We start from the raw sequence: 17,264 nt of genomic DNA, 5'->3' as shown, positions 1-17,264 counted from the left end.
AAACGGTATGCAAGACAAGTTTTTCACTGTACCGTGGTACAAGTGACAATAATATACCAATACTATGTCTGTCCATATGTTGTCAGACATATTGTAATAATGTACAAATGATGACATGCCATTTAACAATTTTGGGAATATTTGGCATTTGGTAACATTGGAAGCTAAGGATCCCCAATGGTTTCTGCTGAACAACAGTACTGTGGTTTATGTAGGGTAATTTACTATCAGTTCTATGGCTCCTGGCAACATTGCATTGCAGTCAGCTTCAGAAGGCATAGTGCAGGCATTCTCCATCCCCATCATGGGCAGTCCTGATGACGGTGGCCAGAGTTGCTATCAACTTTATATGTGTAAGAGCCTGTTTATTTGTCAGAGTTGGTATTTATAGCATCTTTAGAGTAGAAGAGGTAACCTAGTTTTGCTTAGGTGGAATGTCTTGGTCAGTTTTAGAAATAAAACTGGAATAAAAATTAATTGTAAATAATATATCTCTTTTGAAGTGTTTTCTTCTTTAATAAATTTTCCTTCGTTGCATTGTTTTATTGAAAAGCGAAGGCTACTACAAACATTCATGGTTTGTGTATATTACTCATTTGAACTGTATAACTTCTAAAGTGCCCTTCAAGGTAAATTTTCCTTCACATAATCCAGCTTATTGCTGTGCCTTTGGGTTTTACTGTCCATTGCATTTCCAATATTATTGCAAGCTAAAATTAGCTCAGTCCACAAAGCTTAAGCACAACTAAAAGGTTTTCTTCCAAAAGAGAAACATGGAAAAGTGATTGGTGTATCATGGCTATTTTAAGTATTTTGAATTATTTCCCTCATAAGCAAAGCCAAAGAAAGTTCTATTCTGAAGATTGCCTTCTCCTGACAAAGTCATAGAATTACACAGCATGGAAATGGGCCCTTCAACCAAGCAAGTCTGCACCAATCACAAGGTACCCTTTTACATAAATCCTTTAGTTATCCCATTTTTTTTTCCTCCCACATCCTCCTCTACTACCCCCAGATTCCACCACTCACCTAGGTACTAGGGGGAATATTTACAATGGCAAATTAACCTACAAACTTGCATGAGAATGTCCAAACTGCAGGTAGTTTCCCTTACTGCTTTAAGTTCCGCATTCATTCTGAACTCGTTCGCGTGGGGAACATTGAAGGCTCCGAGACCACCACAATTCAGAGCTCTTTTAAATGGTTTATTAAAACCCAACAAAATGCTTTAAATAAAATAATATAGATACAAGCACTGCAAGTGATAATACTTACAACATTGCATGGAATTACTGAAGATACGATATATAATGTTGCACGCTATTGCACTCTATAAAAGGACTTTTGTATGCTGTACCTGTTATGTGCTTTAATCCTTAAATGCAGCTGCTGACCTCCGTCTCCCCACAGGTGGTCAATTCTGTTTGCAGTTGTCTTGAAAGCTACCTTCTTAACTCTGGCATTACTTATTCTGTAACTCCAGTGACTTTTTTTCTCGAGGTGATTCACCATGCTAATCACACAGGTTACTCTGCCTCTGATTTCTTGCAAGATGTCCCAACACTTTGATTAAAGTAACTTTCCCCGTGATTGTACCCCCTTGTGTCCTGTTTGTTCAATATAGAAATGCTTGATATCCAACCATTTGGCACAGCGAAGATAATTTGATGGAGTAAAGTTTTTTTTAAATCAGCAGTCTAAAATTTCTTCTTGTATGTTTCCACTAATACTTATGCATGGGTTCAGACTAAAAGCTTGTTATTTAAATAAATCAGGATTTTCTCTCCAGCTTACAGTCTGAAAGATTTAGCTCTAACACTGTTCACCACAGCACCTTGGGATAAGAATTTAGTTTAACCTTTTGGGTCAGTTTTTGGTTCATCTTGAGTTGTGCATTTTTTGCTGTAGGCACCTGACTATATAACTGCACACAGATGCAATGGACTTTGGGATTGAATCTGGATTGCTGGAGTTGTGAGGCAGCAACTCCACTAAGTGCACGTTGTGTTGCCAATTATTTCTTAGTCAAGTCTTGCAGTTTAATTTCAACTAAAGGAATTTGGTTAAGATACCTCTTTTTAAAAAAAATTGTTTAGTTTATCGATGCTGCTTGTGGTGAGGTGTAGAGTCTTAAGAAAATCTTAAATTGGAGTTGTGATATTAGTAATTCAAATTCCATTGTTGGAGATGGTTTATGCATCTCCCATCTCAAGATGAGACATCAAGTAAAGATTGACTTGCCGGAGTAGAGGTTTATTAAAATTTTGGGGTGGGGGGGGGGGGGAAATGTATTTTTGGTTTCCAGCACAAAATATATGTGAGAGCATCAAGTCCTACCAGTTGTATTTGCAGAATCAATTCAATTGAAGTTGGTGGAAGTGCATGCCCAGAGGTGAGTACAACTGGCAGCTTATGCTCTCACATCCATTAGGTGTTAGTGCCCAACTGCACATTTCTTTGCTAATGTTTATGTGGTGCGGTCTGCTTAAAGGGTTGTATTAGGTTCACAGTTTAAGTTTCATCTAATTTTTATTGGTAATTTGGTTTATTGTCATATGTAGCGAGGTACAGTTTAAAAAAAAACTTTGTTTTGCATGCCATTCATACAGATCATTTCAATACATCAGTACATCAAGGTAGTACAAGGGAAAAGCAATAGCAGAATGCAGAATAAAGTGTTACAATTATAGAGAAAGTGTTAGTGCAGGCAGACAATAAGGTGCAAGACCGTGATGAGGTAGACTGTGAGATCAAAAATCCATCTTATCATACCAGAGGTCCATTCAATAGTCTTATAACAACAGGATAGAAGCTGTCCTTCACTAATTGCTCAACTGATCACTCAATTGGCTGATTGTACAAACTGAGTGCAAGCACTCAGATTTATATTTCTTGTCAAGAAACCCAAGGTCCTTTAACCAGTTACATTTGAGATTTGTCTATACTAATTCTCCAAAGATTCTTTTTGATGTTGGTTATAAATATTTTAATTGAAATGACTTTGGGCAGCCTAAACTTACTTTTGGGTGGAAAGGATTTGGAATACAAAAGTATGTTGTTGTTACTGCAATAAAGCTCCAATAATCTGTCATCCGGTCATTCAGAAATCCTGATGGTTCACGTCTGTCTCACCAGGTGATGTTTACCACATTGGTCATCCACTTGCTGCATCCCCAGTTCCCACACTCCCCATCCAAATGCCAGCCCCTGGTTCTCTCACACCCTGTTCACTGTAAATCTGAGTGTTTGCACTCATGTTGTATAATTAGTTGATTGGGCAATAAAAATTAGATGAAAACTAAACTGTGAACATAATACAAGCCTTTAAGCAAACCCCAGTACATAACATTAGCAAAGAAATTTGCTATTGGGCACAAACACCTAATGGAGTATTAATAAAGTAATATTGAAAATCTGCCAGTACAGCACTAAGTCCTGAGCTTGTTGGATTAATGGAGTTTTACTGTAAATTAGCAATCTCAATTTGATTGATGATATGCAAAATGAAATATATTAGAGAATGAAAGTGCTGCTCCTGGGGCTGCTAGAGACTAAAGACAGTTTCTTTTTAAGACCTGTCATGCAAGTCTTGATGCTGTCAGTGCAGAGAAGAAAATAATTCAGTTTGTCAGTTTGATAGGCAGCTGTCAAAAATAAAATGAAGTTTATAAACTGCACAGGCAAGCTGTATTTTTTTTAATTCATTGTATTTCTCTACATTTAGATTATAGGTGTACTATTATTAACCTTTCTGACAACTGACTTTTTCATTTTGAATTATTTTTCATTTTTTCTTGTATGGAAACAAGTACACCTATGCTTCATTTCCATTTTAATTTTATAGAATGAGCAGTGTTCTTTGTTTAAAGATGAAGGTATTGCAAATAAAACATTTAACAATGAATACATACATTCTAAAAATTAAAAATTTTATTCAAGTGAGGGCCTTGCACTCATGGTTAGTGGAATAATTTGAATATTTTAAGATCATCTTTAATACTGATATTCTGCATTTTGTCATCAAACATCAATGAATGACTTTGATTGTAGTATTTGATTGCTGTTGTTTAGTTTTCTGGCAGCTGGTAAGATGATCTGTGGAGCTAAAATAAAACATAACTTGAAATTATAAAGTGCCTTTAATGTGGGGAAAAAACAGGTTATATTACATAGGTTGAAGGTATGCAGGTATTGATTCAAGGATGGCATTCAAAAGGTTTTTAAAGTTTTGGTTAAAAAAGTTAAGTTAAGTTTTAAGGATGAGGGCTTTTGTTTGGGAGATGGTATGCAATTTTATTCCATAAAAGTGGATGAACTTTAAATAAAAATGTAAGTGGGTGACTTAGTAAGTTTGCAGATGACGCATAGTTTGGTGGAGTTGTGGACAGTGAAGAAGGTTGTCAAAGGATACAGCAGCTTATAAATCAGTTACAGATATGGGCGGAGAAATGGCACATGGAGTTTAATCTGGGCAAATGTGAGGTGTTGCACTTTAGGAGATCAAATGTAAGGCGAAAGTATACACTTAATAGCAGCACCCTTAACAGCATTGATGTACAGAGGGCTCTTGGGGCCCAAGTCCATAGCTCCCTGAAAGTGTCCATGCAGGTAGGATAGGGTGGTAAAGAATGCATGTGGCATGCTTGCCTTCATTGGTCGGGCCACTGAGTATAAGAGTCAGCAAGTTGCGTTGCGTCTATATAAAACTTTGGTTAGGCCACACTAGAAGTATTGCATGCAATTCTGGTTGCCCCTTTACAGGAAGAATATGGAGGCTTTGGAAAGGGTGCAGAATAGGTTTACCAGGATGGTGCCTGGATTAGAGTGTATGAGCTGCAAGGAGAGGTTGGACAAACTTGGGTGGTATTCTCTGGAGCGTTGGAGGCTGAGGGGAGACCTGATGGAGGTTTATATATCATTTAAAAAAAAATTATGAAAGGCATAGATAGGGTAGACGGCCAGAATTAGTTCCCCAGGATAGAAATGTCAAATACTAGAAAACGTGCATTTTAAATGAGAGGGGGGAATATTTAGTGGAGATGTGCAGGGCAGTTTTTTTTACACAGAGTGGTAGGCGCCTGGAACAGGCTGCCAGGGATAGTAGTGGATGCAGATATGATAGTGGCATTTAAGAGGGTGTTAGACACATGAATGTGCAGGGAATGGAAGGATATGGATCATGTGCAAGCGGAAGGTATTTAGTTTAATTGGGCATCATGATTGGCACAGACATTGTGGGGCCAAAGGGCCTGTTCCTGCGCTGTAGTGTTCTATGTGAATTGAGGAACTGGGAACCAATGTTAGTCAACACGACTGTATATGATGTTTAAGCAGGAGTTGGAAGGATTGATTGGATGCTAATAGGATTTTGGATGATTTTAAATTTATGACAAATGTTAGTTCGAAGATCAGCTATAGGAGCAATGCAGTGGAAAAAAAAATACCTCTTAATCAAAACAGTACATCAACCAAGCACATCCTAGTTTTTTAACAGCTAATGAATACTTTGTGACAGCAGTCACTGTTGTCACAAGCTGTTCATTGTGATGACAAAACTTCCAAGCAGGAGCCTGATAGAAAGAGAAATAGCATGCCCACAAAATTCAAAAAGGAAGAGTCTAGAAAGGAGGGAAAAAGAACCTCTACATGGAAAAATTCTGCAATTTGTGCAGGTGGATTTGTGTTGTAGGATCTATTGGTGAACCGAGGTGGAGATCATCTTCGAATCAGTGGATCATCACAGGTGAGAACAATGCAGTAATTTTGGAGTATAGCCTCTGTTGTAATGTGGGATCAGCTCAAGTTAATAAAAATAGTATTTCATCAGCAACTGGACTGAGGTTATGTGGAAATTGGTGTACCAGAGGTGATGGAGAGAATATTGGTATCTCAGGCTTGGGATTGAACAAGGTGCTAAGGTTGCCTGTCTAAAATGTGGGCAGACACAATAGTGTAGCGGTTAGCATAATGCTATTACAGCGCCAGCGACCTGGGTTCGATTCTGGCCACTGTCTGTAAGGAGTTTGTACGTTCTCTGTGTCTGTGTGGGTTTCCCTGTGTACGTTCTCCCTGTGTCTGTGTGGGTGCTGCAGTTTCCTCTCACATTCCAAAGACGTACGGGTTAGGAAGTTGTGGGCATGCTATGTTGGCGCCAGAAGTGTGGTAACACTTGCAGGCTGCTCCCAGAACACTCTATGTAAAAAGATCTATTTCACTGTGTGTTTCGATGTACATGTGACTAATAAAGATGTCTTATCTAAAATGATGACCAGGAACAGGCTTGGAGTTTGTGATGGGGTTAAACGCAAACATCAAATTTTCCAGGCATTCAGTTGGTTTGAAATTATCCAAGACCAGATGTCAGTAGAGAGATGTTGAAAAGATCGATGATGTGTTTAGAGCTGGATGTCAACGTAAATCAAGAGCTTGACATCTTAATTAGATGATGTTGCCAGAGATATATGGATGAGGAAAATAAGTTTGAAGAATTGATCTATGGTAGTTTTTAGCAATGACTATTGGAGATGGAGTTAAAAGTTTGGTTGGCACAGACATCGTGAGCCGAAGGGCCTGTTCCTGTGCTGATTTGCTCTATGTCCTATTGCTGGAAACGTTGTGACCATAATCGAATAAAATAGAACCAAATAAGGGAAAACTTGTGACACAATGAATGGTGAGATATTGAAAGATGGTGCTGTAAATGATCTGTGTGGAAGTTTACAGATAATGAGAAGGGAAAATAAACTGTTACCAAGGAATATCACTTGTCAGTTGGTTTAGGGCTGTTCCAGTACTGTTCAGGAACCAGAGCTGATTTGGAAGAAGTTGTTGTGGGTGAGATGTTAATGAAGATGAGAATGTACATAAAGGCAAGGGAACTGGAGAGGGGTTGGTAGATAATGAGGTAAGAGGGTTTGAGTAGTATTTTTGGGAGGATGGGTCATAGAGACATATAGCACAGTAACAGGCACATCAAGTCTATGCTGACCATCAAGCATGTATTTGTAATCCTATTTTTTTCATCCCAATTTCCCATCAACTCCCTTCCCTCCCCCAAACTACAACCACCCACCTATGCACCAGGGGCAATTTACATTGTTCAGTTAATCTACCAACCTGCATTTCTTTGGAATGCAGGAGGAAACTGATACACCCAGAGGAAACCGCAGAGTAAGAGAAAGTATGTGTAAATGGCACATAAGCACCACTGGAGGTCAGGATTAAATTTAGGTTTTTGGAACTGTGAGCCATCAGCACTTCTAGCTGTGCCACTGTGCTGCCCTGGGAGTAGGGATTGTCATGATTTAGGGAAGTTATGGGGACAGTGGGGTGGCATAGTGGCACAGTGAGTAGAGTTACTACCGCACAGTGCTAGAGACCTGGGTTCAATCCTGACCTTGGGTGATGTCTGTGTGCAGTTTGCACGTTCTCCCTGTGACCATGTGGGTTTCCTTCAGGTGCTCCCATTTCCTCCCACATCCCAAAGAAGCACTGGTTGTTGGGTTAATTGGCTGCTGTAAATTGCCCCTAGGTGTGTATTCGAATCTGGGCAAATTGATAAGACTATGTGGAGAATAAAAAATGGATTAATGTGAGTGGGCAGTTGATGATTGATGTGGACTATGTGGGCTGAAGAGCCTGTTTCCATGCTGTGTCCGTCTATGACTATGACTATTTGCCTGACAAGAGATTTGCCTAAATTTATACCATTATTAACGTCTACAAGGAGTTAATTATAGAAGAAGTTGCAAAGGATTCTGATAGGAGGGAATGATCTGAAAGATGATATGGATGAAATTCAGTGTCAATGAATATATTGGGAAAGAGTTCTAGATTTTCACTACCTTTCATTGTAAAGCCTGGAAAAATTGTGTCTTTCAAAACAACAAACAAATGAAAGCTGAATAAAATTATAAAGGAACTGGCTGAGGAAATGGGGACAGACTATTTCTAACAGCTCAGGGGTTTGCAATAAAAAATAAATGTTAAAATTAGAATAGAGAGCACAATAAACATTTACACAAAGTTGAGAGGTTATGGAGTTCAATTTGAGGATAAAAGGCCATCAGCCTGAAGCTTTAACTTTTTTTCTCTACAGATGCTGCCTGACTTGTTAGGTATTTCTGGCATTCTCTGCTTTTTTTTAAGATTCCTAGTATCTCTCTATTTTACTCGTGCTTCATTTTGAAGATTAATGACTTGGGTGGAAAAACTACCAACATTCAGCATCAGATTGGAAAGATGGGTGAAGGAAAAGGAGTTGAAGGAGAATGAGTGGGTGTGTAAATGTGGTTAGAATGATCTGTTCAGGTGGAGGTTAAAAACCAATCACGGTGGTTGACATGAATACCTAGTTCATTCTGGTAAAGGAATTTACTTTGTGATCTCGGATCACAATCTGGCACAGTTCCTGGAATGACCCTGTTTGAGCAGTCATCCTTTGTCATTTCATCATGTTGGTTCTACAGTGACTGATTTGGTTTCTCCTGTGTGTCTTATGCAGACTGATTTATAGGTGAACAATGTTTTTCAAAGTCTTTTTATATGTTGCGATACATCCTTTCGAGTACATTACTAGAATACTACGGTCCTGAATTTTTATCAATCCCTTTTCAGTATTTGTCCTCACTTTTTCATTTCTACTTCATATAGTATGAACTTTGGAAAACATTTGCTTGGATTCTCGTAACATTGTCATATATATTCTACTAATGTAGCAGTGGTTTTGCTGATAAATGTGAGTTGGTCTTGAAGTGATGCTGTATATTATCCATAGACAGCAAACTGGTTAGAGCCCATAGGAACTAAGGCAAGTTGAGTCCAAAATTGGCTTGGTAATGGGAGAAAGAGGATGACGCTGGAGACTTGCTTTGGCAATTGGAAGCTTGTGGGATCCTTGCTGTTAGTTATATACATTAACAGCTTAAGAGGCACAATCAATGTTTGCAAATGACATAAAAATTGGTGGTGGTGTTGATAATGAGGAGGGGGTAGTCCAAGGCTACAGAATGATGTTGATCAGCTGTTAAATTGGTCAGGACAATGGCTTGTGGAATTTAATCTTGTTAATAGTGAGGGGATGCATTTTGGGGGAGGGGAGAGTGGCAGGGCAGTTGGGTGGATTAATAAGGGTTGGGCAGGTACAATGAATCATCGAGCCCAAGAATATATTGAGGAGCAAAGGGACCTTGGTGTACAAGTCACAGGATTCCTGAAGCTGGTAGCACAGGTAGGTGGGGCAGTGAAGACTGCATCTGGGATGCTTGCTTTTATTAGCTGGGGCATAGGGTATGAGAGTAGGGAGATCTTGGTACAGTTTTGGTTAGGCCACAGCTGGAAAATTGTGTGCCGTTTAGGTTGCCACACCATAGGAAGGATGTGATTGTACTGGAGAGGGTGCAGAGGAGACTCAGCAAAATGTATCCTGGGATGGAATATTTCAGATATTAGGAAAGATTGGATGGGATGGGGGTTATTTACCTTGGAAGGCTGAGGGGCGAATCTGATGCAGTGATTGGGAGGCAGATAGGGTAGCTAGTAAGAAACTTTTCCCCATGACACAGGTGTCCAAGACCAGAGGGAATAGGCTTAAGGTGAGGAGTAAGGGGTTTTAGAGGTGAACTGAAGGAGAATATTTTTTACCCAGAGGGTTGTTACAGGAGGTAGTGGAAGCAGGTACTCTCACAACACTTATGAAGCATCTGGATGAACACTTAATCGCCAAGGCATAGTAGGATATCGATCTACTACTGGTAAATGGGATTAGTACAGGTAGTACTCAGTGGTCAGTGTGGACTTGGTGGGCTGAAGAGCCTGTATCTGTGCTGTATGACTGTATAATTCTTCAGTTACTGAAGTATTTTGTAGTTCTGAAGAGAATTAACACAACTGGTTATCCTTGCAAGCCAACTTATTGTTTGCCTCTTACTTGTGTTCTTTTTCCTGAACAGAACAACATTTTCCTGATGTTATGTTGGGTGAAGAATTTCTTACTCTGAGTTTGGATCAAGTGTGCAGTTTGATATCAAGTGACAAACTCACAGTTGCCTCAGAAGAAAAGGTATGTTTATCATTTTTGGAATAAAAGTTTACATAAACGCAGTCAATTGCATTTGCCCCCATATCCATGACTACACTGCTTCTCTGATACATGAGTCTGCTGGGTTTATTTTCCTGCCAAAACTGATTTTACTTGGTACCTATGTGAAAATCACGCTAGCTCATAAAACTTTCCTCCACTGAAACATTATATTCAAAACTGGTTTTCAGGAGACATGCCAGCACCTTGCTCTCCTTTTCCACTCCTCCAAATGGTGAAGATATGAGCTCAAGATTGCCTGCTCATTTTTGACTTTGCAGATCTGCATCATAATCAAATCCTTTTTCGTCTTTTTCTATAACTGGGCTATTCTGCCTTTCAGCTACCATAGAGACAATCTTGAAAATTTGCAAGGTTGCCAATATCTAACCATGTGCGTGATTGAAAATTTTCAATTTTTGTTTTTCAAACTTAGACTGTATTTACTTTCATAATTGTCAAGGAAAGTGCAGAGTTCTTCAAGCTGTGGCTATTCTGAGATGCTTTTTACTCGTAGCCAGTGTAATTCCTTTTCACATGTTAAAATATATGTTGATCTCAGTCCAACATCGAAACATGAAGTGTACATCTTCCTTTGGGTAGGATGGAAAAATACAAACCCCTGTCAGCTGGTCTGCAGTTGGTTGCCATAACTTCTAAGATCATAACTTCACCTTTGGATACCAGCATTGTGTCTATATTAGTATATACCTAATTATTAAGTTCTGGTCCATTGCCCATACTAACCCTTCTGAACTTATCTCTTAATCATAATTTTATGTGGTCTCACAGGCCCAATTGTCTGGAGGCCTCACTGCTTTGCACATATGCTGTGAGGCAGATTGGTCCATGAGCAGTGATTTGACCTCAGCTGGTGGATTGTAAACTCTAATTTCAGACCACACTGATGATCTTTAGATAGCTATCAAAAGCCTTCAATTAATTTTTAAATATTTCTGATAATTAGATACATTTATAAACTGTTCAGATGGATTTAAATAATTAAAATGAAAATTTTCTTAAATGCTGAAGTGCAAGAAATGTATTGAAAAGATTTGGATTAAGTAAAACAAAGTAGAAACAAACCTTGGTTGCAATAAGCTTTTCTACCAAGGTCAGCGACCCCAATCAAGTGAATGAGATTGCATTTCGTATTCCAGTCTCTCCAGGGCATAAAGCTGAGCATTCCAGTGCTGGGTCTATGGATGGAGTGAGAGGTCAGATATGCTAACATGTGTCCTTGGGCTTGTTCCTTACTTCTCTGTTATAATGGGCAGCCACAGAAGTCAGGATAGAGTTAACCCATGCACTGCACCTAGCCAGTGATCCATTAAAATGAAAATACCAAATGGATGTTAGGTGAATTGACATTTTTGAATGTTGGTAAATAGGTGTCAACAGTTGCACATAGAAAATAGGAGCAAGACTAGGCCCTTTGAACCTGCTCTGTCATTAATTACAATTACAGCTGATCATAGAGTTGTACAGTGGGGAAAAGGGTCCTTCAGCCCACTGAGGTTGCACTGACCATCAAGCACCCATTTATACTAATCCCATTTTATTCTCCCCACATTCTGATCAACTTTCCCCCAATTCAATCAATGACCTAAGTGTTAGGGACAACTTGCAGTGGCCAATGAACCAACCAACCTGCAGGAAACCAGAATATCCAGAGGAAATGCATGCGCTACAGGGAGAATTGGCAGACTTCACACGGACAGGATCAGAGGGCAAGATTGAACCCAGTCATTGGAGCTGTGTACAGCAGCTGTTAGCTACACCACCATGCCACCCCTCATTTATCTCAGTGCCATTTTTCTGCTTTCTTTTGAATGCCTTTTGTGTTTAGAAATTTATCTATCTCTGTCTTAAAAGCATTCAGTGACAGTGACTTGATCTGGCAGCAAATTCCTTACATTTGGCACCCTCAGTGCAAAAACTTCTCCTTTTGGTTCCACGTTTCTTGCCCTTTAACCTGAGACTGTTACATCTCCTCCTAGACACCCCAACCAGCAGGAGCGTCCTCACCACATCCAGTCTGCCTAGCCCTGTCAGAATTTTGTAATTAGATCCCCCATTCTTCAAAGCTCCAACCAATCAGGGATCATGAAACAGGGGTTATGATAAATAGTATATACCAAAAGAATATTTGTGACTTTAATTTGTTAGTTGATTAAGAGAATGTCAGTTTATTAAAAGAATAATTTGTGTGTATGGATGCCTAGTTTCAAACTATAAAACAATTTAATTTTGTTTGGTTATATTTTGGGTATATATAAAGCAGAGGTTGATAGGTTCTTGATTAGTAAGGGCATCAAAGGTTACGGGGAGAAGGCAGGAGACTGGTATTGAGGTGGAAAAATAAATCAGCCATGATCGAATGGCGGAGCAGACTTGATGGGCCGAATGGCCTAATTCTGCTCCTATGTCTTATGGTCTTGTAATTTGTGGCATTCTTTATTACACTGCACCTGCAACTTAAAATGGGAGATTTGAGAGGATTCAGTGGCACTATATATGGAATCTGCAAGAGTTTCAAATTCAATGTGAGTGAAGCTCTTTTGGTTTTGTGACCAATTACAACTACAACTTGTATTTGCATGGCACCTTCAATGTAATAAAATGGCCTAAGTGCTTCATAGTACTACAAACAAAAAAAATGACAACAAACCACATAAGCAATGTCAGGATAGATGGTTTAACAGAATGTTTTAAAGCAGGAAAGTAGCATTAAAATGGAGAGAATTACTGAGCTTAGCATCTCAACAGCTGAGGGGAAGGCTGCCTAAGGCTGAGTGTTTAAGATTGGGAATAATCAAGTGGTCAGATTTGGAACAGTGCAGATATCCTTAAAGTTAGTAGACCTACAGAGATGGAGAGGAAAGGATTTGAAAACAAGGGTACAGATTTTAAAATTGAACTGTTTCATAATGGGAAGTTGGTGCATGTTAGGATGTGACACCAGAGTTTTGGATGACAAGTTTATCAAGGGTAGAATGTGGAAGCTTATCCAGTAAAGCTTAAGTAGTTTAATCTAGAGGTAACAAAGGCAAGGATGAAAGCTTTCAGCATTTGAGGCAGGGAAAGATTTGGTCACAGGTGGTGAAATATACTTTCTTAATTGTAATTGAAATATTTGATGAGAAGCTCATCTTTGGATCAGCTATAACAAAACTGTTGCTAACAGTAATGGCCAAGAAGGTAGATGAGCAGATGCAAGTTGATGGTTAGGAAACAGTGTATAGTGTGCTTTCCTAATGTTAAGTTAAAGTAAATTTCTGCTCATCCAGAATGATAATTGTGAGGTGCATAGAGGAGTTGAGAGAAAATTGCTGATGAAGATTAGTTAGGTGGAAACTGGCTCAATAGCCTGAATTTTTCTGAAATACCAGCATTTCTCAGCACAACAGCTGGTGAGGTTTGGAACTCCCAAGCAAGCATGGAAATCTCTTGCATTCTGGCTGAGCTTTGATTGTTTCCTGGCTGTTCTCTGCCATTGCACTTCATTGCTAACATTCCCCAGCATCTGCACTGGGATATATGCTGTTACATCTTGTACAGGATTCACCAGCACATCGATTTCTGTGTGGGTTGTAATGCCATGGGAAGGAAAGATGGGCATGATTTTTGGTGGGCAGTAGCCCATAACAGATCAAGGTTTTCTTTTTTTGGACCTGGGCCCTGACATCATCTTGAAGAGAGAAGGGGCAGTGCCTGGGGAGAGGGAACCATTAACAACCGAAGAGATTGGATGATCATTTGCTCATTGAGGATAGGATTGAGAGAGCAGGGAGTGGATCTGATGTCGAAGGCAAGGTTGAAAAGCCATAGTGGGGGGTGAAAGGGAAACCAATAATAAAAAAAATGTAAGTTGTGGTCTAAGGTAGGGCAAAACCTTAAAGGAAGTTTGGACCAGTGGCTCATTGGGCTAAAGAAAGGAAGAAAAGCTAGTGTTTAGATTGTCTTGATCTCGATGATAAAGTTGTCCATAAACTCCTCCATTCATGTCAATGGAGGAATCAGGGTAGATTTAAGAAGACATTTTGCAATAGAGAAAAGCCAGGGTGATCTTTGCATTGCAAGATGCTTTCAGAACGCTGAACATTCTGGCAGTTGAAAGCAGGACTTGATACAGATTTTTATGCTCAAATTGTTGATGAATGGCTAAAGTAGTTCTCCATCATATTTATGTCTCTTTCGTGGATGAGGGAGAGAAAAAACAGCCAACAAGGGGATCGTCGAGGGTGAGAGTGAGAAAATCATGTTTTTTATGCGGCTCAGGGCATTAATTATGTTGAGTGGCTCAGTAGGTCAGTGGCTGCAAAAATATTATGAGGATTGAGAACCAAAGTCTAGACATCTGGAATTTTGAAAGTTGAGATATAAATGAATTGGTAGTGATTTTTTTGAAGGTTAGGCACAGCATAGATTAGTATTGGCTGGAGGAAGGGGATGTGGGTGCAGAGGAAAATAAAGAAATGATTGGAGATGGTTTTGTCTGTGATTGATGTGATGAGAATAGGAATGTCAAGGAGGAGTTGTTATGAATATGTGTATAGTGTGTCTTATATGGAGGGAGAGGTTATAGAAAGGATGTAAACTCAGAACATAATTTGAGATGGAAATTGAAAAGGTATGTAGATTCTGAGCAAGGCCATACAGTGAAGATTTCTTAGGTGAGAAAATATGGTACTTGGGTGGTAGAGACTTTAAATAAATGAGTGGAATGGAATGATGTGAGTTTAAAGGAAGAAAGAGTGTAGGTAGAGCAAGGATCAGACCAAGAGCTACATCAACACCATGGTGGTCTGAATGGGGCAAATATCGAAAGGTATGGGCAGGTGGAAGATTTTTATTTTATGGGAAGAAATCCTCAGTGGGGTTTCTGTCAGAGTCGTAATGCAATTATTCCAATGAGCAAGGGCTTTATTTACAATCTAAGAGATAACGGAGGGTAACTGTGTCGGCAGACAATGATATTATCTGCTGGCAGAGTTAACAGGGGGTCAACGTTAGAGAGGTGGATTAGATGGGAAGATGATTGACAAGACTACCTCCAGTGTTTCTGCTTGGTCATTGAAAGACTATTAAGGTGAAGTTGGGATTGCTGTTCATAAGGAAGCTGTGGTAAACCTTAAGATGCCAAGAGAGGCAACAAAGGAAAAATACAGGCTTCTCTGAAAGGGTGATAAGCTTAAGATGTCAACAGAAAAGCAGGAAGATTGAAGAGTATTGAATGGATGGTGGTAGGAATTTGGATGACAGATACCTGAGCGAGGTTAATTGAAAAATAGTGTGGTGACAGGAAGGAGGGATTAGTTTGACATGGCAATGAAACAAAATTATCTGATCGAAGCGACATCTTCTGGGAAGATAGAAATTGCGGTGCTGATGCAGTGAGATCTGCCTTGGCTTTGTAGTAGCTCTGAACTTACTAGGCCTTCTGTTACCTCAGAGACTATGTGAATAATCTGATTATTCAATGTACTGTCAGCGAAAGCACCATTTGGATGCTCTGTTAAACTGTATTGCTGTCTACTCGTGGATGCAAAGGTATCACAGCATTACAGAAGAACACATGAGGAAATTTGGCCAATTTTTGTAGCTCAGTCTCCCGGAACTGGGTCAAACGTGTGTTTCTGTGAAGTATTTATGAAAGCTTACATTTTCATATCTTATATAACCACTTGCTAATAATAAAGATGGATGCTGAAGTGGGAATATGGTAATATTATCCACCCATAATAGTGATCAGTATGTAAGAATCCAAAGTACAATTGGGAAGAATGGGGACTTGGGATTTAGGAAAGATTAAGAGATTTAGTTTAAAAAGTTGCAGACAAAGTGTAGTAATATAAGAAAAACTTACTATACTCTCCTAATTGTTACCTTTGAATAGATATATTTCATAACTCCTCATCGAACATACTTTTTTGGCCTTTACCTCAACAGCTTGAATCCTGTAGATCTGTAGCCTTTGTAGCTGTGTGTTTTGTAGTAATGGGATTGTCTAAACTGCATCTAGCTGGTTTGATCTAGATTCTCAATAAACCAATCTTTGAGGTGTATAATGATACTGCTAGATTCTTTCGGCAAAAGCAGGTTTTGCTAATGGAATTTCAATGAGCAGCTAAATCCAGTTTGAAAGATTCTTCCCTCCAGACCCTCCATTAACATAACAATTCTGCTGGCTGCCAGTCACCAAGCCTGCAATTCTTTTGTATCACTTGTAGTTTAATGCCTTATCAACGCCATTGTATGGACCAAATAATTATTAAAAATTACCAAGTCCTAAGGCTCAACTGTTCATAACAACTGACATTCTATAACTGAGATGAATTCATTTACATTAGTGCTATATGCTGGAAATTAAATCACTGTGAGTCAGCAAGAATAACAAACAATTATGTGATAATGCATTCTTTCAAGCAATTTTAAGTTGGTGAAATCTCAGATTCAAAGAAAGACTTGCATTTGTTTGGCACTGGTTTACTACTTTCCAAAAAAAAATTACAGCTAATTAAATATCTTTTGAAGTCTGATCACTTGTTAACTCTACCCAGTTTATAGTGAATATCCATAAACAGTCATGTGGTAATGACTAATGATCAATATTAATGATGCCAACGAAGAGACAAGAATTGATCTTGGGAATAATTCCCCAGCCGTTCTTCAATACACAAGATCTTTTATGTCCATCTGAATAAAGCAGACATGGCTTCAGTTTATTGACTTTCTCAAAGATGCCTCTATCAGTGTTTGGCTCCCTCAGCCCTGCACTGAAGTGTTACAAGCTGAGCTGTGTAATCGGGCAGCAGCTTCACGCAAAGGGTGGTGTGTATTTGGAATTAGCTGCCAGAAATAGTGGTTGAGGTAGGCATATTAGCAACATTTAAGAGCCATCTAGATAAGTACATGGGTAGGAGAGGTTTAGAGGGCTATGGGCCAAACGCAGGCAGGTGGGACTAGCTCACTGGTCAACACAATCAACATGGACGAGTTGGGCCGAGGGATCTGTTTCTATGTTCTCTGACTCTAGTTGTAGACATCATTTTCTAGTTGTGGAGGGCGGGGGTGGTGAGGGAAGAATTGTTCATATCTTTTTCAATCTTCTGTAGAGGATGCAAGTTATAAATAATGAAATATATTCATCATTTACCAAGATTAAAGTCACCACCATGGAGCA

General features: G+C 39.2%; 1 protein-coding gene across 3 annotated transcripts in view; it reads left to right on the top strand.

Moving 5' to 3' along the window:
* Window positions 1-17,264, top strand: part of LOC127569801 (kelch-like protein 3) — a 95,805-nt gene that overhangs the window by 43,281 nt on the left and 35,260 nt on the right. For all 3 annotated transcript variants that reach the window (XM_052014706.1, XM_052014708.1, XM_052014707.1), the window contains exon 6: window positions 9,951-10,060. In XM_052014706.1, coding sequence (XP_051870666.1) covers window positions 9,951-10,060 — 110 coding nt within the window. The remainder of the gene's footprint in view (window positions 1-9,950; window positions 10,061-17,264) is intronic.

Source organism: Pristis pectinata, chromosome 4 (genome assembly GCF_009764475.1).
Source record: "Pristis pectinata isolate sPriPec2 chromosome 4, sPriPec2.1.pri, whole genome shotgun sequence".
NCBI classification, from domain to species: domain Eukaryota; kingdom Metazoa; phylum Chordata; class Chondrichthyes; order Rhinopristiformes; family Pristidae; genus Pristis; species Pristis pectinata.
The sequence above is the reverse complement of the archived record's forward strand: the minus strand, read 5'-3'. Positions and strand labels throughout refer to the sequence as shown.